This window comes from Myotis myotis, unplaced genomic scaffold, assembly GCF_014108235.1.
Source record: "Myotis myotis isolate mMyoMyo1 unplaced genomic scaffold, mMyoMyo1.p scaffold_m19_p_4, whole genome shotgun sequence".
In the NCBI taxonomy this organism is placed as follows: domain Eukaryota; kingdom Metazoa; phylum Chordata; class Mammalia; order Chiroptera; family Vespertilionidae; genus Myotis; species Myotis myotis.
The window spans coordinates 49,687,998-49,714,232 of NW_023416346.1; the positions used below are offsets into that span (position 1 = coordinate 49,687,998).

Here is a 26,235-nt window from a genome sequence, read left to right on the forward strand (position 1 = left end):
GAATGAATTAATGAATGTTCTCAGTAATGTGGGTTTGGAATCTTGCCAGTGACTTAGGAACCTTGATATCAGATATAAGATAAAAATTAAACATTATGCAGATGACTGTACACATTCAGAATTTTTTCAAGCAGAAAAATGAATATGTATATTACATATTATTTCCTTTGGCAGTTTTCCTTTGCCTACCTCTTGAATCTGCCAGGCTTTTGTCCTGCATTGAGTATACATATTCGCCTGAGTTATTCTATGTGAGAACCAGATGGAGGCTCTGTCTGAGTTATTTAGTGGCAGACTTTGCAGGACATTTCCTATATTGATCACAAGGCTGGGAATTTCCCTGCCTTGATACCTGTGAGTGCTACACTTCAACCTGTGAAATGGGTAAAATGACCAATGCCAAGAAGGTGGGAGGAAAGGTGACAGAAGGGAGAAGTACCAGCACATTGATGTTTGTCATTTTTATTTGCAATACTTTAGGTCCAAGTTTCAAACAGCAATATTTTTACACTCAAGACACAGTCATGCACAATCCATATTTCAATTTTCTATTGCTTCAACCACATTTAAAATAACAATATTGGAAACAAAAGTTCTTAAAAATATTAAATGCTGAGGTCAGAAGGATGGAATCATTACATCAGCAGGTCTACAAAAGAAATAAATTACTTAAAAATCAAACAAACAAAAAGACCATAAATACCTTTAATCCAAAGTTACAGAAGAATTTCACTACACATGGGTTTACAGATAACATTTTAAAAAAAGTAATGCACAGCCAAATGAGATACAATTCTGATAAATAATAAAAATGTAGATCCTCCTCAACTTGCTTTGTCTGGATATTATGAGAATATTCCCAGTAGACATCAGTACCCTATGATCTGACTCCTCCTTGCTAATGTACTGGGATTTAAACTCAACTCACTAACGGTTATGGGATTCTGTGAAAGATTTTACCATCCTTAGTGAATAATATAATATATGTGGTCCAAAAAGCACACCACACACAAGCACACACATTGAACTCGAATTTCCCACTGAGGGCTGGTTGGCACTCTACTGTAGGCAGGGAATTGGGACCATTCACTAACTTCCATTTTATCCTCTTTCCAGCAGCATGTTTATATAACTGGCCAATCATTATGGGAATTATAATCAGAAATGCTATCTTTGGTTCCCAACAAGTGGATTTATCAACATTCTTTAATGTTAATAGCATGTAATTACTTTTTTATTTCTCTCTTTGCAACCTGCAAGTGTGTAGGTCCACTCTTAGTACTAGTCCCAACCATTATAATACATGGGTTCTGCCATCTTGTGCCATTTATGAAGTAAATTCTATAAAGTCCAGCACTGCTTCATAGGAAAGAAGAGGCTCAAGTATAGTTCTATTCTAGCAAGTGTGACAGTGTATTTTTGTTCTAGTTGCAAATACTGGGTATCGCTTAATGAAAACTAGACTTTACATAGAGAGTATATGTAAAATGAAACTGGGAACACTCAATAGGAAAAAGGACATTAAAACTAAAAAAAGAACAAAACAACTGTGAAGGAATTGGAAGGCTGTCACAAGCTTTATCAACATTCCCTAGTAATATTACCTTCATTTACTTGAGGTTTTTCTTTTCATCTTTCATAGTGCTATTGTTTAAATGTCACATAAGAGACCCAGGCTTAAACATGTGATATTTACCATCACCTTAAGCAGGTTGAATTTGCAAGGCAAACTATAATATCACAGAATGCTACAACTTTTGGAAAGACCTTGGAGATCAGCCAGTCCAATACTCTTAATGTATAGATAAGGAAACAGCCACAAAAATGTTAAGTGACTTGCCCAAGGTCACATGGTAAATTAGTAATAGAGCCTATAATAGAATCCAGGTCTCCTTACTCCTAGACTAACACTCCTTTCATTACATCTGACATTTTCTATAACTGCTGTTGATTTCCTCTTAGGTACTAAATCAGGTGAACATGGTATCTGCATAACTGTTGGTATTATGAGATAGCATTCACCTGATGGTAATTTCCAGAGACTTTGATGGCACTAACCAGCTTCTATAAGTTTATCTTGTAAGTTCGACTACATTACATAGCAGTAAATATTAACTGTAGCACAGTATACTTGTACACAGAAGTGTGCACATGGAGGTGATAGATCGGTTCCTGAATTTGCAGATTTGGTTGGATATTGTTTAATATTAAACAGGCATTCCCAATGAGTGAGGAGTTAGGTTATATTTATTTAGTTACTAAAATAATGTGGGATCAGAAAAGAAGAGAAAAAAATTAAAGCTAACCAAATAAACAATTATATAATAAACAAATCTCAAGAAAAAAATATTTTTTTGGAAAAATATTTCCATGACCCCATTTATTTTCTTCCCAATCCACATGCAAATATATGTTCAGAATTGTGTGTTAAATTCACTTAAAATCCAAGGCCTATTAGACTGTCAATTTACAAATGCTGAAATGCAGTCCTCTTGCTCAGAAACTAGGAGAAGCTTGCATCACTGGCCATGCCTTTATTTAACTGAATATTAACTGCAAGTAGCTCAGAAAAGGACCATGAGACTCAACTGGAGATGCCAAGGTTAAGACTTCCATACACATTTTTATGTTGAGAATGTTCAATGAAAAGCCTGTGGATTCTCTAGGTACAGGGTCTGCACTTGGTGAAACTGAGTAGCATCTGAGGCCACTTCCTCATTATGAAAGTCCTCACCTAAAATTTCTTTGGTGAGTTACAAGGAAATTCCCCGCTTTTGTTAGATAGTCTCCCTTTTCTCTTTAACAATGACAACCACTGTATACAACCTATAATCAGGCAGTACAGAAAGTACATGGAGGCCATCTCAAGCCAAAGCTAGCAGGACTGTGACTGAATGCCAACAGGCAAAATTAGTTCTAAATATTTCTCTTAATGTTTTCATATTCAGCTTTTAATTGCAAGTCATAATAACTCCTAGTTAAATCAATGAGAATTGCCTACTGGTCATTAAAAGAAGAATCTTAACTGGATGATATAATATCATGTCAGAAAAGAAAGTGAGACTTGGAAATTTTATCTTTCTCTTCTTCCAAAATTCAACCTGAAACTCTTCTAAAATGATCCAGAAGGGTGATACCTAAAACACATATGATCAAGGGGGCTAATCAAATGTCACCTATCCAATTAAAGTAACCAAAACAGAAACCTTGATGACATACCAAAGTGGAGGACAGCCTGGTTTAAAGCAGAAGGATGTGTTTAAAGTTCTAATAGCAACATCTCCCTAGCTTTAACTTATAGATAATAGTCCCCTAAGAGAGCAGGTGCCATACCCAAGCATGGGCCAACTTCAGCACTCAAGCAAATATAAAGCCTACGGAATAATTGTAACTATAAAACATCTGTGCCCTGCATGCTCTGGGCTCTGGCCAGAAGGCATCTGTTTCCGGCATCTTTTCTATTTTTCTATTGTCCCCTTTCTGATGTTTATTTATTATAAAGCAATATTATAATAATATCAAAGAAAAATTTTAAAAGAAAAATAATGTTGCATAATCCCACCACCCTAACACAACTGATTTCAATTATCTGTGTTCCCAGTCTTTTTCCATATGCACACTTATTTTTACATAGTTGTAATCCCTGTTTATGTTATTTAAAAGTGATTTATAGATTCTCTCTGAGAACTGGCAGCCTTGTTAGAAATTAACAACCCATTGAGCAATGTAATATAATTATTTACACAATTTTTGAGCTGAGAAATATTATTTATAGACAAACTTCTCAAACTATCAAAACATTTATACAGACAACAGGAAGCAATTTCATATTTCTTTTTCTTTTAGCAATGGAATGTGCTTCATAGGGGAAGGATAGATGTAGGGATCAGGTGGTTAAACTCAAATGATGGGGTGCAGTTCACAAGCCTGAAAGAAATCTGAATAACACAGTTAAAGAATAATTACTTGAATTAAATCTTATTATATGACTTGGCCATCCAGTAGCCAAAATGTAACATGGACACACAAATATTTACAATGACACATAAACGAGATCAGCAAGAACGAAGTCATTACCCAACATGGTGACTGATTTGAGGAGATTGTGTCATCCAAAAATCCTCATGGGATTATGACAACGCACCGGATCCTTGTTACATTGTTTTTTTTCATTCTTTCTTAAATAAATAATCTTTACTGTGCTTCACACCCTTCCCTGACTTTCCCACTGCCCTATTCCAATCTCAGGACATTTTGGAATCAACATTTGATCATATGCCCTCATTATTCCAGGGCACATTTTCAACCTCAAAGATCTGGATAGACTCACCTGTGTCAAGATGAGCTTTAAAAAAATCCAGGGAAATGGAATAAACTATGAACCATCTGGAATCCAAGTTGTTCAAGTGTACCAAATGTGAATTCTTCAGCATCATTTTCAGCTTCTTTCTTAATAATTATTAGAAATATACATAACTCTCCAATGGGGGAAGGGACTTTAGAAACTTTTTATTTTAAATTTGACATAGATATAAATTTGTAAGAGTAAAGCCTATTGGGATATATTATAAAATCTTGGTATAGTGGGATGTGATAAAGTAGTTGGCTTCTCATGGTTAATATGCTGAATTGAAAGCATAAAAGAGCAGCCATTTCTCTGCCTACAGTGATATGAAGAATCACTGCTCCAAGTCTTCCCCCGCAAAAAAAGGCCTTTATGATATAAAAACGATGTTATTTTACAACTACCTAGTAGGAATCCCCAACCAGGTTTGAGGCTCTCTCCATTGGAAGGGTATAGTTATCAAACGTACTAAATTCCTTTTGCATCCCAGGTATTATTTCATTGAATTCCCTGACACTATGAATGAAAAAAATATTCAAATACTTAATTTTAAATGAAATAAAAATTAACAGTCCCCTTTCTCTCATTAGGACAGTGTGGCATTAAAATATTCAGGCCCGGCCATATTTTTTCAAAGATAACGTGGTATGCTTCAAATTAATATTTCCATTTGAATTTCTTTTCACATTTGTTATTTTATCCCATTCATCCCACTGTGGACATATCTGGGGTGGGGGTTCAAGCCCCTCCCAAATTTTATAGTTAAAGAAAACAATAAGAAAATAGGAAATCCACCAGTGGTGTCATCACCTAAACATAAATATGCACTATATGGTTAGGAGAAACTCTCTAATGAAAGTACTTTCATTATAAGGAATAAATGGATGGTTAGATGGATGGATGTATCTCAGCAGAGAAGGAGAGAGGTCCAAGGCATTGACCTCTTTCCCCCTCCTGCTTAATGTGGATAGGTTCTATTCAGATATACTACTAATCAAGAAGCTTTCTAAAACACAATCGGTTAGCTTTTCAAAGGCTTTGAGAAACAACTTTGCAGAATTTATAAAATTTGACAATTCTTTCAAAAGAGAAGCATATCCTTTTCTATGCAGATATCCTCTAGATATTTTTCTACTCACAGAAGATTCAAGCAGTGCCAACTGTTGATTTTTAAATAAATAGATCCATGGTGAAATACTAGTCAAATTTTTATGTTTTCTCCAAGCCACAAAAGGAATTCAGTTGGACTTATATTTCTTGGGGTATATGATTGCACACCCTAATTATTTTCACTGGAGAACTTCCAAGTCTTTACGAGCATGTTTCTGAAATTCAAAAGCCCAAAACACTAAGTATGAACACACTATATGCTGAAACAGAAATTGGTGGTCTAAAAAGAAAATTGAAACAAGTACTTATAGCCAAATGTTGATTGGGATATAGTTTTCACTGACCTCCCATTTCTTACAGAGTTGAATGCTTAGAAAAAAATATTTGTTCTCCAGATCATTTTAAATTTTAAGATGTTATAAATTGTCAAAATAAACATCTTTTATCCTAAGCAAATGTTAGTTAATGGGTTTGTTTCCCCCTGATGTGTCTATTTTAAGTGCATATATTTCATATGCACAAGAAAGGGCTAAATTAGGTATTTTTAAATTTTGTTTACTTCCTGTCCATCAAGAATTTCAGTACTTCATACTTATTTTCCATTTGGCTCTTGGTTAGCGTCCCATCTTGGTTTAAGTATGGTTTCTCCTATGAGGATTTCCTAGGTTCAGGACCTGGACTCACTCACTCATCAGGAGTCCCACAGTTTTGGTATGTCCTTTTTCACATATCATGAAGTTGTACAAGCTGATTTACATAAATGATAAATTAACTGCCTCTTAAGCATCATCATGAAAATGTGACAGGATTTCACCATCAGAGCTTTATTTATAAAGTTTTTAAAGCCTTTTCTGAACACATATATTGCTCCTTGCTTTTGGAAAGTATCTTAAAAGAAACCTTTTCCAGTGCAAGTGCAGAAAAACAGGTACACAAACCAAGCCACCACTGTAGAAGAAGAATAAAAAATTGCAATTCTATTAGGGCATGGACTTCCACATATTCACACAGTACTTGCTCTTTTTTTGTTCATTTGTTTGTTTTTTTGTTTTTATTTTACTTTTTGCTTTCTTTTTTTTTAAAAAAAAAAACACGTTTTTGACATCTTTTTTCTGGACATCTAATGACAATGCAAGTGAAAAACATCACATTGGGTAAGGAGCTTTGAAAGAGGTTTGAATGCAAGAGGGACTACTCTCTAACTTAAAAACAAACACAACACTATGAAGAGGGAGTGTGCACCTTTGAGAAACCTTTTCTTCAAAGTGAATGCACAAAATGAGGGGATTCACTACTGGCTCTTTCGCTTCACGGTAGAAGTGACCACTTTATGGCCACTTTGACATTGCTGCCCTGTTTGGGCTGCGATTCAGGCTTACAAATAAATTACATAATCTTAGGGAGTAGGAAAAAGGCTTATAAGAAGTTTCTATTCATTGGAAAGTTAAAGAACCTCCACCCCATTTGACTGTCTTTCTTCCTTCTTTCCTGTAGCAGAGTTTTCAGTCTTACTCATGAGGGAGATGGTGCGGGGTAAGGCTTGCAGTCCTAGCGGCTGCTGTTCTTAATTGCTTCCTTTGCAGCGATAATCAGAGGAGTCAGACTGGAGAGGGGCTTGGCTAATTTTAAAAATGGATGCTGCAAAAGAAAAAAAAAAAAGGAATAACTGGAATTCTTTCATCCAAACAAGTATAGTACTTCACATTCTCAAGCAGCCATTTTTTTTTATTAAAATGTATTTGAGCACCCAATTAAAGATTATTTTATCAAAATAGTGCCAGCTTTTGTCCTTTATTTATTTTTTTAATATGTTTTATTGATTTTTTACAGAGAGGAAGGGAGAGGGATAGAGAGTTAGAAACATTGATGAGAGAGAAACATCGATCTGCTGCCGCCTGCACACTCCCCACTAGGGATGTGCCCGCATCCAAGGTACATGCCCTTGACCGGAATCGAACCTGGGACCCTTGAGTCTGCATGTCAATGCTCTATCCACTGAGCCAAACCGGTTAGGGCTACTTTTGTCCTTTAGATTTTTTTTTTCCGCTTCAGTATTATGAAATCCTCTGGAAGCTGACTGGCAGAGCTAGAAGCTCAGAGTTGGGGTTGTGTAAAATCTCAGTGTTTACAACAGTCTGACTTTCTGAATTTTTTAAACTGGTGATTTTATTAAGAGCAGCTCTCATGCTTGAAAAAAAATGTCTTTGACCTTGACCCTGAAAACAGTGGCTTCCTAACTGCTAAATCCAATACTGTGCCTCCATCATTTCTCTTTTAGCCCCTCTACAGTATTTAATACAAGTGAACATCTCTTCCTTCTTTGAGATGGTTTCCTCTTTGGGGGCCTGTGACATTTACTATCTTGATTCTTTTCTGCAAGCATGCTCACTGGCTACTCCCTCGCCATCTTCTTCCCTGTTTTCACCGCCATCCACTTCCCACATATTAGAACTTGGCTCTCAGCATCCTCTCTTTCTAATTTAATTCATTTGGGAGATCATTTCAACCTCTCATCAGCTTTATGGAAATGACTCCCAAATCTATATTGTATGACCTAATCTCTTTCCTTAATTTTGGTCCTATTTTTCCAATTGTCTACTGGATATTTCCTTTTAAATGTTCTTCTGTCACCTTGAATTCAACATTTAAAAATATATGTTAAGACTCCCACACAGGTTCCTCTTGTGTGATGTAAACCATAGGGGCTTTCGATTCAGAGCAGCTAAATTCAATCCTCTTCTCTGCTTCTTACAATGGTTAAATCGTGTAAGGTAAATAACAGTTCCTTGTGAACTACATAGAAGCAAAGACATGTTTTTGCCATTGCATTATCCTATATCACTTTTGCTTTTATTGAATGCTACCAGTGGAATGCTACCAGTTATATATTCTGAAGTCACTTTTATCTCCTTCTGTCTTATGTTCTGCATGAAATAAGCTATCAAGTACTTTCTTCTCAATGCTTCTTACAATGGTCTCATGCTTTCCCTAGTTCAGGCCTAATCAACTTTAATTTTGAACTATAACTATAATTCCCCCTTGATCTTCCACCTCCACTTTTAAATGGTGCTAATTCTTATTGCATACTATCAGATTAATCTTCCTAAACAAAGCTTTCATCATTTGATTCCCTCAGATATCTTCAGTATTTCCCCACTGAAGATATCTGAGGGAATCTACAGTCCCAACTCTTTAGCCTGGTGTCAAGACCCTTTATTGTTCTATCTCCTGTAACTTCCCACTTGAACTCTTCAGCTATACTTTCTGTTTTCTGTTCCCTTAAACCTTGCCTACATACCTTTGGTCACACTATAGTTCTACCATCTGTAATTCCTGCCCCCTTTTTCTTCAACCTATCTAAAACTGATCTGTCCTTCAAAGCCCAACAGAACTCCTTCCTGTTTACAGACATTTTCTGATCACCTATACAATCATGGCCGTCATTGGCTTGAATGAGTCTTGAAACAACCTTGCATTATTAATTTTTTGTACCCAAGGAGATTGTGAACTTCTGGAGAGGAGGAATCACACCCTTAAGACGTTTGTATCACCCACTGCGCTTAAGCCTTGCAAAGAGGAGTTTCTCAATAAATATCAATTAATGAACAGAGGACTGCAGGCCATACAGAAAGTCACACAAATACTTAATACCTGTCTTGTCTCAAGCCTACCAGTGGTGTGAATGTCATGTACCTCTTTCCTTTGTAACCTCTAAACTGGGCATAGATAGGCTCAAGTCAGAGAATGAGTTATATGGACTTAAGACGATATACAGGTTATTGCATATATATATATATATATATATATATATATATATATATATATAGAGAGAGAGAGAGAGAGAGAGAGAGAGAGAGAGAGAGAGAGAGGAAGAAGAAGATATAGGAAAACAATATCTTCATTTATCCTTGGAACATGCATCAGGAGGTATATACAGGGTGGTGGGAAGAGTGAAAAGATGTATAAGTGAAGCACTCAAAAGTTCAGATTTTTCATCTGTAATTTCAGATAGGATTAGCTAGAGGATTAATAAAGAGCCATTCCAGATTTGACATTGTAGGTTTCTATGAGCGCCTGTGAAATATAGGTAGCAAAAGAGAAAAGGTGTAGCTTCCTTAATTCCTTCAAGTTGGTTTATCCCTGGAGTGATTTGGGTTGGGGTGGGATATTTTTTGCCTGTCCCAGGAGGGAGTTCAGGAGTAACAGAAATATATATATTGTTTTTGCCTTGAACTGAATCCATGGTTGTATCTTTTGTTTAAATTGAGTATGTGGTCAAAGTCACAGAGAGAACAATCAGTCATTGCTCTTGAATGTTACATAGCTTGTTACATTTCCCTGAGGAACAGTCCCCAGCAGTGAAGCTACATGTGTAATCATGAGCATGTGTTGCTTCATCAATATAAGTATGGACATACCTTGTTTTATTGCACTTCACTTTATTGCGCTTCATGGATGTTGCTTTTTTTTTGTAAATTGAGGGCAAGACTTCTCACCAACAAAAATATTATGACTCACTTTATTGTTATATTGACTTTATTGTGGTGGTCTGGAATCAAACTTGCAATATCTCTGAGCTATTCCTGAGATATTGCTCTAAATTGGTTTGTGTGTTTGTGTGGTGGAAACTCAGACAATCCAGGGCTCAAATCCCAGTTTACCACTCAATAGCTATGTGAGCCTTAATTTTACATCTGTAATTTGGGATAATAACACCTGCCCTATAGAGCTGTTGTTAGAATTAAATGAGATAATGTGGGTAAATAATTTGGTACATCATAGGTACTAATTATTATTGTATATACTAATCCCTGAAAGCCATGAAAAGGACAAATGGTTACAGAGGCACTCACCACTGGATGTTACTCACCCAGGCAAGCAGGTGCCTGCCATTTGGCATCACAAGCAAAGGGGCTTTGACCAGTAAAGCTTTAGAGTAGCAAATGCCATGGAAATAATTGCATAGTTATGCAGAGAATTACCTCCAGCCAAGAGCACCTGCATACAACATCCAGGAGCACAAGTAAAGTTTAGAACAAAACAGCAACACAAGAGATTTACATTGTTTTTTTCCTTGCAAAATAAGACTCCAGGAAGAGCAAAGGAGATTTATAGATTAAACTGCCAACTTTTCAGAAGAAAGGCAATATGTCAATCAATCATGTATCAGATGCATGTCTATACTTATGTGCCTGTGGTCTATAGCTTAACTCTCACTAGACATCTCTTGACAGCTCTCTTGCTGTCACACATTGAAGTTATAAAAGCCCAATATAATGACTCTTTGTAATTGTCTTATTTTATTTTCACCTGCAAAAGCTCCTTGGCAGATCCTCGCCTATCCACATCCATCTCAAGACAGCGATTTAAAAAGTCACGGAATACAGCTGACAGTCTTTCTGGATTCTGGAGCTCTGGGGTTCCATTAGTAGCTATCAGATATAATGCCTATAGAAAAAAAATTAGAAAAATCTATTCAGCACATGTACATATTAGGATTATGAGCTGGCATAGAAGGTACAAATCCAGTTTCTTCTGGCTTATACAGTAGATCTTAAAAATTATTGTATACATAATGGCATTGACATATATTTCAAAGTTTCTATAACATTTAGAAATTATTACTCTTGGCAGTAACTAAGGTGACAGTGAGATGCCCTATCCCCCCAAAATTGGAAATAATGTTATGAGGTTGTTCTGTGAAAGTTAAACCAGTAAAAACCCTTATACTATAATGAATGTGTGATGAACCACCTAGAAAATTAAACCAAGAATTGCCTGTGAATCTGTGACTCTAAAGAGTTGGGAAACACATATACATCCCATCATGTTGACCTGAGTATATATAACCTCTGGAAGGCATGGTTGCAAAGGTGATTGTATGTTTCCCACAATCACTTGGGGTGATTTAAAAAATTCGCCATACCCAGTTCTCAGCCAAGATCAATTAAATAAAAATCTCTGGGAGTGGAACTCAGGCATTGGTATTTTTTAAGCTCTCCAGGAGATTCCAATTTATAGCGAACATTGAAAACCAGTGGTCAAGGACTTGCGGCCCACTTAGTAACTCATAAGTACATCAAATTAGAGACCCAAAAAGTCCCATAGAGGGGGATTCTCTTGCATAGTAATGAGTGAGAATTACAATGCAACATGTTTATACAGAGTGAGATGAAACATTTTCCCTCCCCAGGATATTAAAAAAGCTCACATTTAAATACTCCAAACAAACAACTTCCTGTCCTCTCCTCCTATCTAATTTTAAATTCCTTTATTGAAGAACAGCAAATGCAGGTGGCAGCTATTAGAACTTTCATGCCAAAATACAAGTCAGTGGCAAATCTAGTTTTAACTAAAAGGAGGTAGTATAGAAAAAGAATCCATAAACTGGCTTTTAGGAAGATATTGATTGGGGTAAAATCAAATGGTGCACATTCACAGCAGATAAATTAAGTTCAAACAGTGTTTTTAGTTCTTGGATAATTAGTGCTTAAAGCACATGTCCTCACAAAAGCATCTTAGTTCCCTTATTAAAAGAAAATTGGTTACTGCAAATTACATTTGCTGCCTCCTCCCAAAACTCTTCTTCCAACTGGCCACAATTCTGCCACACTCTGTCCTTTGCTTGTTTGCTTTCTGCTCTGTAGCCAAATCCAGCCCTAAATAAACAAATTTCTTTTCCTTCTTTCCACTCTGTAGATCTTTTTGCATATTATACTGTTTCATTTTTTCACATTTTGTTTAGTATGCTTAGCTTAATTCATTCTACTCCATATAATCTTGGTCCTCACAAGTACACATACATCTCTATCTGTCTTTCTCACCTCTCTCAACCCATGCCTAATTACCTCAGGAAATGCATATACCTCTTTCCATTCCATTTATGAAAAGAAAAAACCATTTTGATAATAGTTGTGAAGGCTGAATGGTGCTAGTGATAAGTGTAGCCAGGGAGAAGAAAGGCCTGTAATTTTGAAGGAAAATCAAAAGTAATAAAGGAACCAGTGCTATGAATCTCTGCAGCACTTCCAAGAGTGCATATGTCCTCTTCTGAATTTCTATAAAAACAATGGCTGTGGTTTTTGTTGGGGGTGGGGCCAATGGTGGTGGGGAGGGGGTCTGGATTGGGAACCTAATAGATGACTCCTTCCGTTTGAATAGTGCTGATCTGCTTACCCTCGTCCCCTATTTAGGTATCAAATGCAAGGCTGCCTTTTACTCAACGCTATCTCATAAATATTGTTTGATGTTTTAAAAAATTCTTCAGAAATATTATTTTGAGGACTGCATAATAGTTCAGCATGGGGATATACTATAGTTAATATTGTTGATATAATTTTTAAAAGTTGAAAGGAAACACCAATATGTGAACTGTGGTTCTCTCTGGGTGGTAGGATTACTGGTGACTTAATTTTTAAAACATTTTTCAATTTTCCAACTTTTCTACAATTTTATTATTTTAAAATTGTAAAACATTACTTAAATTTAAAAGGCTGTGCTGTCCAATTTACACAAAAATCCTTATCTATTTCTCTCTGTATTCCTAGGTTTCAACCTGCTTTTCATCAAGTACTACTACTTGAAGGAAACAAAAAGCCAGATGATTGATTTTTCAACTGTTGTTTTCCTTTAATTGCAACAGTAATATTTTCAACTAATTTCCATTACAAAAATCCACACTTTCAGTTATATTATGGTCTACACTGGCCTTTGTGGACTAGCCTGGGAAACTACTCACTATGCATAATGCCAGTTCTATGGTAACATGCACTCTGAGTTTCAAATAATTAACTTAAAATGAACTTTTGGAACACATCCTGTGTGTCAGCTGTAAAAGGAAAACTGGTGCCCAAAGTCCTGAATATGAGAGACAAATACAGTTGTAGCCAATACAACAATCACAGCAAAAAAGAATTTTACTAGCAAAGTTAAGTCTTAGAAACATCGATCAGCTGCCTCCTGCACACCTCCTACTGGGGATGTGCCCGCAACCAAGGTACATGCCCTTGACCGGAATCGAACCTGGGACCTTTTAGTCCGCAGGCTGATGTTCTATCCACTGAGCCAAACCGGTTACAGCGAAAGTTAAGTCTTAGATGAAGAGAGACTGAGGAAAACATATCCAGGCATGAGTGATCACATTTTGGTTTTATCTGAGTTAGTGAAAACTCAAGGAAAGTGAACGGGTATTAGAAATTAGACTAGAGGTTTCCTTTTTAGTTGGCTTCTTCTTCTTCTTCTTCTTCTTCTTCTTCTTCTTCTTCTTCTTCTTCTTTTTCTTCTTCTTCTTCTTGATTAAGGTATCACATATGTCTCTTATCACCCCATTGCCCCCCACCCCGCCCCCACTTGTGCCCTTATCCCCCTGGTGTCTGTGTCCATTGGTTATGCTTATATGCATGCATACAAGTCCTTTGGTTGATCTCTGCCTCTTCCCCCCTCCTTCCCTGCCTCCCCTCTGATGTTTCACGGTCTGATCAATGATTCTCTGTCTCTGGATCTATTTTTGTTCATCAGTTTAGTTGGTTGCTTCTTAAGAAACCAAGAATCATTCTTGAGTCCTCCTTCCTCAACCAGCATCCTTCCTCTCCCCCACCCTTACTATAATCAGTCTACTAGTTTCTGTTAATGCAACCTACAGAAATGTCTTTCATACCCATCCATTTCTCTTATAACCATTGTCTCTGCTTAAGGTTGAGTTTCTCTCAGGCTGTACCATAGCCTCCTGGTTGGTTTTCTTTACTCAAGCCTTTTTATTCTTCAATCCATTCTCCTTACCAAGCAATCCCATCAGAGATCTCATCATGTCATCCATAATTTTGCTTTGAAAAAAAGTTAGTGGCTCCCCATGATTCATTGATGTGGTTTTCAATTGGGTTACCCAAAATTCCCCAAAGGACAGCTAAGAGGAAAAATAGGTGGAAGAGAGAGATAGGTGTAGAAATTCTAGGACCCTGTGCCCACACATATCTGTTTCAATCTAAAAAATATTTCTTTTTTTCCTATTTATTTATGCTTCCAAAACAAAGTTTCATTTGAACCACTGATCCAGAGGATATAGTAAAGATTCCTGACACCCTTCCTGCCCATATCTATTTTCTTCTCACCTTGGAGTCATTCTTAGTCCCCACCCCCACACACGTGCACATAATGGTCAAAGCTATACACACCAATTTGTTAATAATTTCCATAACTGGAAATGTTCTTTCATATCTGCCTAAAATGCTTTTCCCATTTCCCTTAGGTGCCTACTGAAATTCTACTTGTCTTTTAAGCTCTATTTCAAATGGCAATTCAGTTTTACAAACTTTTCAATCTCTCCTAGGTAGGTATGGTGATCAACCACCTCAGTTTTCTGGGGACTGTCCTAGGTTTCAGCACTGAAGTTCCCGTGTCCTTCAATACCAAGCAAAGTGGGACAGTTGGTCACCCTGCAGATTGAGTTAGCAATTTCCTCCTTTGAGTTACCACAGTCCTTTGTTCATATGCCCATTTTCACACTTTATTGTGTATACTTGTTATGTCTTTCTAGGTCTGCCATCCTGGACCATGAAGGTGGAAATCGTAACATGACCAATGCTGGATTTCATGGCAATGGACTCAAAAGAGGGGCTCAATAAATATTTCTGTTGCTGAATGAAATGAGAGCCAAAAAATATAAATAAATTTAACTGAGCTTGGAATATAACAGATGATATACAAAGTATTGAAGCTCAGAACCTAAAGTAAACTATTAAACATGTCAGAAGATACACCGAGAATGACAAAAACAACCTTTTGTAGTTGAACAGGCCTGGCATGTGATAACTTCTAATTACTCATTCCTCAGTGTGGGAGAAGGAAGAGAGATCCATGAGCAGTATATGTAAGGAGATTCCATTAAAGGGATGAAAAACTGGAAAAAGATGACCACAGCATGATAATCCGCTTTGGGCAAACCCAGAGAAGAAAGGGAAGAATAAGTGTTCTCCAGAACTTGGAACATAGTTCAGAAATTTAGTCTTCTCTGACTGATCTTCAATAGAAAAGGTGCTCTTCTTTAATATTCTGATACACCATTGAACAAAGTCTGTTTAATTCTTAAGTAGAGGTAACATAGGCCTTATGATCTATTGACATTATTTATAATATTAGAAAGACAACCCTTGGCCCCCAAATGGTGACCTTATGCACTGAGATATACCTAGAAGTTTGTGATGCTCTGGAATTCTTAATAATTCAAACATCTTGGTAATAACACACAAACAACACAATTTTCACTGGCCCCAATGTGCAACTAAATTTACCTAAGTACTCAGAGAAAACTATTTCACTCAGTTTAAGGAATAATTCATTTTACATTATTGGCAATTTTCTCAGCTAAAAAAAATCAAAGCAGTCATTTTAGAAGTTACCACATTTCTTCAAAATAATCCATATATAAATATTCATTAAGGCAGTTTTACAATAGGACTAACCATTTAGTTAAAAAGCTTCAGTTTCTGACTTTAGTTCATTGAAACAGTTTATAAGTCTAGGTTAGAATGTTAGAAAACAAACTAGGGGACTTACATGGAAATATGTTAATAACCATGAGAGGCCCAAGCACTGATATAAAGACATACTTTACAAAGAAGATAGACTATGGTACAAACATTTCCTTTTAACTTGAATACTTGAGGCTCAAATTACATTTTTCCTATGGATATTCTGTTATAAATGGTGAACAGGCTCCCAACCTAGTTCATATAAAACTATTTAACATAAAATGAAGTTTAACTATAAGACCAAGAAGAAAGGCCATTCATCTAAAGATAAATATCTATATAAATACTATGTGCATGGGGAATATTAATATCTAACATTTACGGAATAATTACTATTAGCTCATTTAATCCGTACAACTCTGTGTAGTAGACTCAATTATGATTCCCAATTGACAGATAAAAAAACTGAGGCCTGCAGGGTTAATATTACAACTAGCTTAATATCACACACCTAGCAATGAGGGATTCAATATTTGAATTCAGGGAGTGTAAGTCCAGAGTCCATTCTCCTGACCACTACATAGAGATTGTACACAGTCTCTGAGGTAGGAATTCTCCTACCAGAGGCAGACAAGGACTCTTCAAAAAATGAGGCATATGTGGACTATAATGAACAACATAAACTGATTAACAAAAACAGCCGAAACCAGTTTGGCTCAGTGGATAGAGCATCGGCCTGTGGACTGAAAGGTCCCAGGTTCGATTCCGGTCAAGGGCATGTACCTGGGTTGCGGGCACATCCCCAGTGGGAGATGTGCAGGAGGCAGCTGATCGATGTTTCTCTCTCATCGATGTTTCTAGCTTTCTATCTCTCTCCCTTCCTCTCTGTGAAAAATCAATAAAATATATTTAAAAAAAAAAACAAAAACAGATCCAGAGGCAGAGAAGCATTGATCAGACTGTCAAACCTCAGAGGGAAGGCAGGGGAGGGTGAGGGTAAGAGGGAGAGATCAACCAAAGGACTTGTATGCATGCATATAAGGCTAACCAAGGGACACAGACACCAGCGGGGGGAGGGCATGAGCGGGGGGGGGAGGGAAGGGGGGCAGTGGGGGGATAAGGTCACATATGTAATACCTTAATCAACAAAGACAATTTTTAAAAATGAGGCACACTAAGCATGAGTAACTCCGCCTCTTCCTCTATGGAGAAAATAAGCCCTCTTGAGGTTGTTTTTCATGTGCTAGGAAATGGTAAACAAAGGGCAGGTAGTCAGTTAGAGAGGTTTTATATTGTTTTCAACAGTGTCTATATATATATATGTTGACAGTTTATAAGCAGCTTTTACTCTGGTTGTTACCTGCAACCTACTGCTGTCCTGATTCCGTTCTCATTTTAGAATTTTAAATTGCCTTTCAGTGTTTTATGAGAGAGACTTGGAAATGAATGACTTGACACCTTAGTTTACTCATGACCTGGGATGTCAGAGGTTAAAGGCCAGAATATATTTCTGTCTCTAAAGTGTTTATGGATTTCATGAAAGGCCCTGACATTTCTTTCTTTCTAAGAAGAGAGTAAATGGGTCCAAATCTCCAAAATATAGCTTTATATAACTGATGTTGTAGTCTATACTTTAAACTTATTCAATCCAATAGTCCATTATGATTACTGAATAAACAATGTGGTCTAATTTAGCTTTCTACTTGTCTTGCATAGTAGTTCTCATCTGTCACCAAATTATTGGGATATTTTTGTCGTCTTTTAATCCTTAAAATGTCATTTAAAATAACCTAATGTAGATCTACCTCCTTATATGTTGATGGTAAAAGGTAACTAGGTACCACTGACAGATTAGGTGTTGGCCTAGCTTTAGAGTGCTCCTTTCAACCATAAAGGAATGACCACTGCCTGAAAATAAATTCCAGATGACTCAATGCATATGCTCATTCTAATATCTCAGGATTAATAGTGCTTATCAAGAAACGTGGAGCAGGCTATGTGTACTCAGGAAGCAATGCTTGGCAGCCTAAGCATAACCCAAGGTTTAGAATCACAGGGGATTTGAAAGTGGGGGTGGGTGTAGAGATAGAAAAAGTAGGAAAACAAAACGAAGCAGGAGGTAAAGGAGAGAAACTATGAGAAGCAAAGGGAATAAGAGGACATAGGACAAAGACGGGGGTCGAAGGGTAATGGGGAGAGAAGGTGGCTAGTGGAATGAAGAGGAAGAAAAACAAAGATAAAGACTAGAAAATCAGTGAGGTCAAGGGGACCTTATTCTATTTCCCATTATATATACTGGCCCATATCTCTGGTCCTTTTGGCATAAAACATTTCAAAGCATTATCTATATTTGGTATATTGACTTCCTCACCTCCCATTTTTTGTTTAACTTACAACTAATTTATATTTCTAAGGTAACATTTAACATTTTTTATTTGTTTATATTTCATTTCAGAATATTCAAGCAGGAAGAAACTAACTCCCAGATTCTTTTCCAAATAACCATATTAGGATCAAAACAGCCAGACTGTGATATGATCTGTGAAATGTGCATTTTAGATTATATGAACTTATTTCAACTCATATTTTATATGCAGTTCCTCAGCTGAATAGCTCTGTACACAATAACATACAATTATTCCCATCACTCCACAGACTATACACCATTGGTCTCTGCGACAGTTTTAACACTGCAGTGCTCTTCTCTGGCTTCTCCCCAAGGTTCCTGCCAGAGTGGGGTTGCCCAGTTTCACATCATAATCAAGTATCTTTACTTGGTAAGAAAAGGGAAATCTTTCCATTCTATGAGATACAGATTTAGTCAGGAGGTGAGGAGAGGTCTCTGAGAAGCTTTCTGAAGAAAACTTCTCTGGAAGTACTCCTAAAAACTATGCACACTCAAAGCATGGCCCTTCCAGCAGTCAGGGAAGGCTGTATCCTATCCACAGCCTAAGAACACAGAATCAGAGCAAGAGATGCTGAGCTTCCCCTTTTATTTAAGTGAATGTCATGTGGAAGCCCAATACACATGGAAACAAATTAAAAAGGAATTGTTCTGGTGGAATCAAGTATTACATGACCTCCCCCTTGGGCACTTTAAGCCCAAGGAACTCCATGGAATTCCAGAGTCTCCTGGTAACCAATAATCTAACCAAATTCCACTTGTTTGAAGCCATAAGGAAATGGAGACCCAGCAAGAGGTAATCTATATAAGGTTATGGAGCTCCTGACTGGCAGACCTGGGAAAGTAATTTACTGTTCAACTCATAATGCATACAGTTGGTAGTGACATTAGACAGTTCCTTGTCTGGTCTCTTCACATTCACTGGCTATGCCTAGATGAAAAGTACTGATGAATTTTGCCATCTAAGCACTATGGCAATTCTTTACCAAAAAAGAAGAGGTCGAGGAACAGGAAAATGAGGAAGAAGGAGGAGGAGGAACAGAGGGAAAGAAAGAAAGAAAGAAAGAAAGAAAGAAAGAAAGAAAGAAAGAAAGAAAGAAAGAAAGAAAGAAAGAAAGAAAGGGGGGAGGGAGGGAGGGAGGGAGGAAAGAAGGAAGGAAGGAAGGAAGGAAGGGAGGAAGGAAGGAAGGAAGGAAGGAAGGAAGGAAGGAAGGAAGGAAGGAAGGAAGGGAGGGAGGGAGGGAGGGAGGGAGGGAGGGAGGAAGGAAGGAAGGAAGGAAGGGAAGGAGGAAGAAAGGGAAATAAAGTCATCCTGATATCCTGATTTTTGGCAATATTGTTAGAACATTGGATCTCCTAGCTATAGGCCTAACAATGCCTTAATCAGGTTAACTTTCTCTGCTGAGATGCTTGTGTAAGACATCTGAGTATCCTTTTATCATAATACAAAGAATCTTCTAAAATAATGTTAGAACCAGGTTGGAAAAGGTATACATGTATTTCAAAATAATAAAGGTCAGAAATGTTCTTAGTTATTAGGAAAACCCTGACTTTCTTGGTGAAGTCATTTTTTTATTTTTTTTGGCAAAAGCACAGATTTTAAAAAGCCATAGAATAAAACATGTGAGTGAGTATTTCAGCAGGCAAATATCTACCACCACATTCCATGCTTTGCCTATTTAGAATGAACTTTGATTATGAGGGACTTAACTCCTTAGTTATAAGTCTGATACCTATGGTCGCCCCACAGGGGCACTTATATTTCATAGCTGTTCGGAGATTTGTGGCACCATGATCTAAGCACATGCAGGTTGGAATCACACCCTGTGCAGCAGAAAGTAGTGGTAAATCACTACATGTTCTTTTCTCAAATTTTATCTTTCTTAACTTTCTTACTTTGAAAACCCTATGTTGAGACTTTCCACTTATTTATAGGGTCACCAAGAGTCTGAGCACAGCACATAAAGACAATCTAATAGGACAATAAACATTACATACCCTTGGCTTATTCCCAAACCATGCTTTAAGGACACCTGGGAATGATAATACTGGATAAAAGAAGGTGAAAGGATTAGCTAAAGAACATATATGTATAACCCATAGACACAGACAATAGTGTGGTGATGGCCAGAAGGAAGGAGGGTGGGGACTGGGTGGAGGCAGGCAGAGGGTGGTGGGAAATGGGACATCTGTAATGGGACATCAACAATAAAGGTTAAAAAAGTATACATACAAATTATAGCTAGATAGATACATAAAAGAAATATGGCAAAATAACTGTTTAGTCTATCTGGTGGGTATATAGATATCTATTACCCTATTTTTAGAAATTTTCTGTATAATCAAAGTTTTTCACAAGAAATTTTTGAGGAAAATTTGAAAAGAAAGAGTAGGATAAGGGAATATCAGTCTTGAACAACAGTAGGTCCCCAGTCAAATTTTAATCATTTTTCCCACCCAGCCCCTTTCACCTGGCCAGAGTCTATTAGATTTTAGTTTGCTGTGAAATCAATTTCTCCTTTGGCTATCTTCTGGGTCATAACTCATCACTTTGAACCGTCTGCTTCTGAATTACAATCTAAATGAGACTTGCAGCTTTCCTATGGTTAGGTCCCACTTTACTATGCTAAATTCCTGACAACCAATGATTCTTAAAAGCTGTCTATCTTTTGACAGGCAATGTTTTCTTCTGACTAAAAAGAAACCTTGTTACTGTTCTATAATTATTTTAGCTGAAGTTATCCCAACCGGTCCCTACTATTAGGCATAGGCTTGCCTTCAAAGTAGGAGGAGTGTCAACAAACCATCAATAAACCTTACTGTTCTAAAGTGGCTTATGGAAAAAGAAGGGAATGCTCCCAGCTCTTCCTGAAATACATTCAAAACAATATTGACTGAGTGCTAGCAAAGTATGCTTGCTTCTCTGGTGATCAGGAAGTTTATGTCTGACTTTAATTCCAAATGAGCACGCGCCTTCAAACCCAGACATTCCAATGCACAACACAAGTTCCAGTGGCTGGAGGAAGCTAGAAGCACTTTGGTCCTGAGTTGCTGTTTTTTGGTTGTTAGATAGTCTCTTCTTCTGCTTTTACTCTCTTCTCCAGAAATACAAGATAACCAGAATTTCCCTGGTTCTATAATAAAAAATAAGAATAACATTTACGTAGTGCTTTAAATGGGGGAAAGGGAAAGTAACGCATCTACTAGTGTAGACAACAGATCTGAATTTAGATTTCTTCCCTTCCTTCTCCTTAGCCATAGAGATAATGCACTCCTAATCATAAGTAGTCAGACTGATAGTTTTATTATCACCAATATATGCAACGTACTCAGAAACTAATATATTTTAATGATGAATTCCATTTTCAAGAGAAGCAAAATTTTAAAAGAAAATGGCATATCATGGAGGTATATACTGAACTAAAAATGTCATTTCTTTTTTGATAGTGTTACTGGACAGATAAATCAGAGAATGCCATATAGAGTTCATCAGGATTTCAACAAGGCTTTGAAAGTGTTGCTCATGACAATTTTGTAGATGAAATGAGAAAATGTGGACAGAATGATAGTGTGCTCCTTTCTGATTGAATAGCCATGCTCAAGGGGGCTGATGAAGATTTGTTTTTCAATCTAGACAGGGTTCTATAAAAGGCTTGCCACAGAACTTTGCATTTATTTGGTTTAGTCCTTGAAACCTGACATCATTGGTTCTTTGAAAGCTCCACAGGCGATTCCAGTGTGCAGCCAAGTTGGAGAACCGATTATTACAGGATAAGTGGTTTGCATACTATACTGCATATTGTTTTTAGCATTCAGATGCCTCTTATTGATACCAATAACTCTCTTCCAAAGATCCAATGTTTGATTCCATTCCACAGATTATTAAAGCAAGGGCATAATGAGAACACTTAAATTTCATCTCAATTTGGATAATGGTTTGGAAAATTACACATAAAAAAGGCTCCATCCACAGGGTCCAGTAAGGCCTTCAAGTCAACGTCACTGAGACATTTCACAAATATCAAATTCCATCAGAATTCATTTAAAAGACACCCCCCCCATTATGTGTGAATGCAAAGTTAATAGAGAGGCACTCTTTTGGTTCTGAGATAAAAACAAACCCAAGATTTGTAATATGAAAATGATTTTGCATTCTTATTTAGAATCAGGTCATTATAATCACAGGTTTTAAAAATTAACAAAAACAAGTCAGGTTGATGATCAGAACACTAATATTTGATTTACATATTGAGGGAAAGTTTGATTTTAACATTAGTCACTTTGGTAAACAAAGAATAAGACACATCATTATTAGAGACTACACTAAAAATGTCCATGGGTCACATAACAACATGTCCAAGGTCAATTATGTTCAGTACAAAGACTTCAGGCGGCAGTGGAGGAAGGAAGAAGAAGCTTGTCTCCTCTCTGTCCCTGGAAGGGTACCAACCTCATAACATTAGTACAGTCAATTATTCTGCAACATTTAAAAGGCATTTTATGAACAAATTAGGTCAATTAGTACAGAGCAATTTACATTTTAAAAAATCCCAACTACTTTATAACTGGGGGTGGGTGGAGTAGTAGCTAATTCCTTGCCTCTATGATGTGTTAACAGGCAAAATTCATAGACTACATGCTCAGTTGTAACTGACACAACAAAGACACACACACACACACACACACACACACACACACACACAAAACACGCAGTGAAATTCAAAAAACCTTCAAATGTATAGCCCTAGTCTTCACCTTTAACCTCTCTTGTTCAGTGTTGCCTGTTCATGATAATATAACTGAACTGTGAAAATCCCCCACTCCTTGAGGGGATGGGAATATAACCAGTGTGGAGGGGAAAGTTTGAGGAAGTGGGGAATCCTATCTCTCCTCATGGATGAGTAAAAAGCCCTCTAAGGATTCTTTCTCTCATTTTCTCTTCTCACATTTTTATCCTATATAATAAAGAGCTAATGTGCAAATGGTTGTCACGCCCTCACACCATCACACCATAATGGTTCAGAAACTCAACACTGGGGAGAGAGGAATGGGGACCAGCCAAGCTGCAGCCCAGGAGAGGGACAAGCCACCCACCCTGTGGCCTTGGGCACCAGCACCAGCACCAGCACCTGTATCTGCGGCCTGAGAGAGGGACAAGCCACCAGCACCACAGTCCTGAGCAACAGTGGCTATGTCTGCACCTGAAGCCCAGGAGAAGGACAACCTGCCTGCCTCATGGTCCCCGGCACCTGCGGCTGCAGCCCAGGCAAACCCACCTGCCCATGGTCCCCTGTGGCTGTGGCTGGCCCTGGTGAAGCCGGCCTGGGACCTGGGTGCCTGCAGCCAGCCAGAGGGAGGGAAGCCTGGGTCTCAGGTGCCTGCAACTGGCTGGAGGAGGGAATCCTGGGTCCCAGGTATGGCACAAAGCAGAGGTGGTTAGGGGTGATCAGGCTGGAAGGGGAGCAATTAGGGGCAATCAGGCAGGCAGGCAGAGGTGGTTAAGGGCGATCAGGAGGCAGGCAGAGGGGTTAAGGGTGGTCAGGCAGACAGGCAGGTGAGCAGTTAGGAGACAGCAATCCCGGATTGCAAGAGTCAGTCAGACATCCCCCAAGGGATCCTGGATTGGAGAAGGTGCAGACTGGTCTGAGGGACGCACCTCCCCGTGCATGAATTTTGTGCACCAGGCCACTAGTCCTATATAATAAAAGTGAATCATGCAAATTAACCATCCCTCTGCTACACTCAAGCCACGCCCACCATCCACACCCACAAGCCAATCAGGAATGAGTATGAAAATTAACCCAACTAAGATGGCAGTGGCCACGGAGCTGGAGTTAGCTGGAGGCTTGGGTTGCCCCTGGAGATGGAGGAAGCCAAGCTTCACGCCTTCCCTGGCCAGCCCTGGGCTCCGCTCAAGGTTACAAAGTCTCAATTATAGAAGATAAATAATTCACAGAAAAAAAAAAGAAAATAATGAGAGTCTGGGAGCTTGGGTCACCGGGTGGCATGGCCAGCCTGAAAACGGCCATCAGCCCCTCACCCAGGCTGGCCAGGCACCCCAGTGGGGACCTACACCTGAAGGGGCTGTGGCCAGCCTGAAAACAGCCATCAGCCCCTCACCCAGGCTGGCCATACCCCCATGGGGTGAAGACCCCACTGGGGGGCTTGTCCAGCCTGAAAATGGCCATCAGCCCCTCACCAAGGCTGGCCAGGCACCACAGCAAGACCCCCCACCCTGAAGGAGGTGTGGCCAGCCTGAAAACGGCCCTCAACCCCTCACCCAGGCTGGCCAGGCACCCCAGAAAGACCCTCACCCTGATCTGGGACACACTTCAGGGAAAACCAGCTGGCCTCCACCTGTGCACCAGGCCTCTATCCTATATAATAAAAGGGTAATATGCAAACTGACCCTAACAGCTTAATGACTGGGAATGACTGGTCACTATGACACACACTGACCACCAGGGGGCAGATGCTCAATGCAGGAGCTGCCCTCTGGTGGTCAGTGCCCTCTCACAGTGGGGAGCTCTGCTCAGCCACAAGCCAGGCTGATGGCTGCCAGTACAGCAGTGGTGGCGGGAGCCTCTCCCACCTCCTCAGCAGCACTATGGATGTCCAACTGCAGCTTAGGCCTGCTCCCTGCTGGCAAGTGGACATCCCCCGAGGGCTCCCGGGTTGCCAGAGGGATGTCTGACTGCCAGCTTAGACCTGTTCCCCTGGTGAGCAGGCCTAAGCCAGCAGGTGGACATCCCCCGAGGGGTCCCAGACTGCAAGAGGGCACAGGCTTGGCTGAGGGACTCCCCTGAGTGCACAAATTTTTGTGCACTGGGCCTCTAGTTCATCTATAAATGTCTCTCTCTAATATATTTCGGACAATGAGCTAGATACTGTAATAGGTTAGTTACATGCATTATTTCATTTAGCTTTCACACTAATTCTGCAAGATAGATATTGTCCTCATTTTACACAAAGGAAACTGGCATATAAAAGTTTTACATGACTTGCTGAAGGTCACAGAGCTTATAGGTTGTGGAGCCAGGACACACCCATATTTGCTTGACTACATGGGTCATTTTTTTTTTTCATATCAACATGCTATACCCTATCACTCTGTCTTCTTTCCACTTCTTTCCTTTTTCCTCTTCAAAGCTCATAGTGGTGGATGTGTGGTAGTACTGGAAGGATTTTAAAGAAAGAAGCACTAACCTAATCCTCCTTTATACTTCTGAAGCTATGTATTTCCTATTTCTCCCCACATGGCCTGGTGACCAGCATCCAAGAAAACATTGGCTTCCTACAGGCTCATGTTATATTTTCTTCTCCAATCTCTTCATGGTTTCAATGACTACATTTTTAAAATCCTAAATAAGGGCATATAGCTTGATACATTGTGATTTCCATTAGAGAACACAAAGACAACACATTTAAAATTAAAACTAAAAAAGTACTTGTGGTGCATAGCAGAGAGATAGAGGGCTGGCTAAATATGGATTTGTTGAATGTTTTCTTGGAGATTTATCACACATGGAGAGTAATGAGCAAAGTTAGAGTACATCCTTATCAGTGGACTTCAACAGGGTGGTCTTTCTGACAGGTCTTTTTGTTATATAGCCTTAATGTAGGCTTCCTGAACCTGGTGTTTTATTAATCTGCAAGTACTTGTTTAGATACAAGGCTGTGGATTCTAAGAGATAAACTGTTAATTATGCATTCTAATCCCAGGCTAGAAGATGTTTATAAAGATTAAAACTTGTTTCCTTTTTTTCCTAACAGCTAATGGCCTAGAAAAAGAAAGATCAGTTGTAATTGGGAAACTGAAGAAGATAATAAATGCATTACTGAGGCCAGTTGCTTAACAAAGTCATTTATTTAATCCGTAAATTTTGCAGGTTGTAAATTACTCATTAGAA

At 38.4% G+C, this 26,235-nt stretch overlaps 1 protein-coding gene across 1 annotated transcript in view; it reads right to left on the bottom strand.

The window, feature by feature from the left end:
* Nucleotides 1–457: 457 nt before the first annotated feature.
* The window catches only part of PAK3 (p21 (RAC1) activated kinase 3), a 125,374-nt gene continuing 99,596 nt past the window's right edge, over nucleotides 458–26,235 (bottom strand). Inside the window, exons 14-15 of the mRNA XM_036305986.1 lie at nucleotides 10,766–10,903; nucleotides 458–7,093 (exon numbers count right to left, since the gene is read on the bottom strand). Coding sequence (XP_036161879.1) covers nucleotides 7,004–7,093; nucleotides 10,766–10,903 — 228 coding nt within the window. The 3' untranslated portion in view covers nucleotides 458–7,003. The remainder of the gene's footprint in view (nucleotides 7,094–10,765; nucleotides 10,904–26,235) is intronic.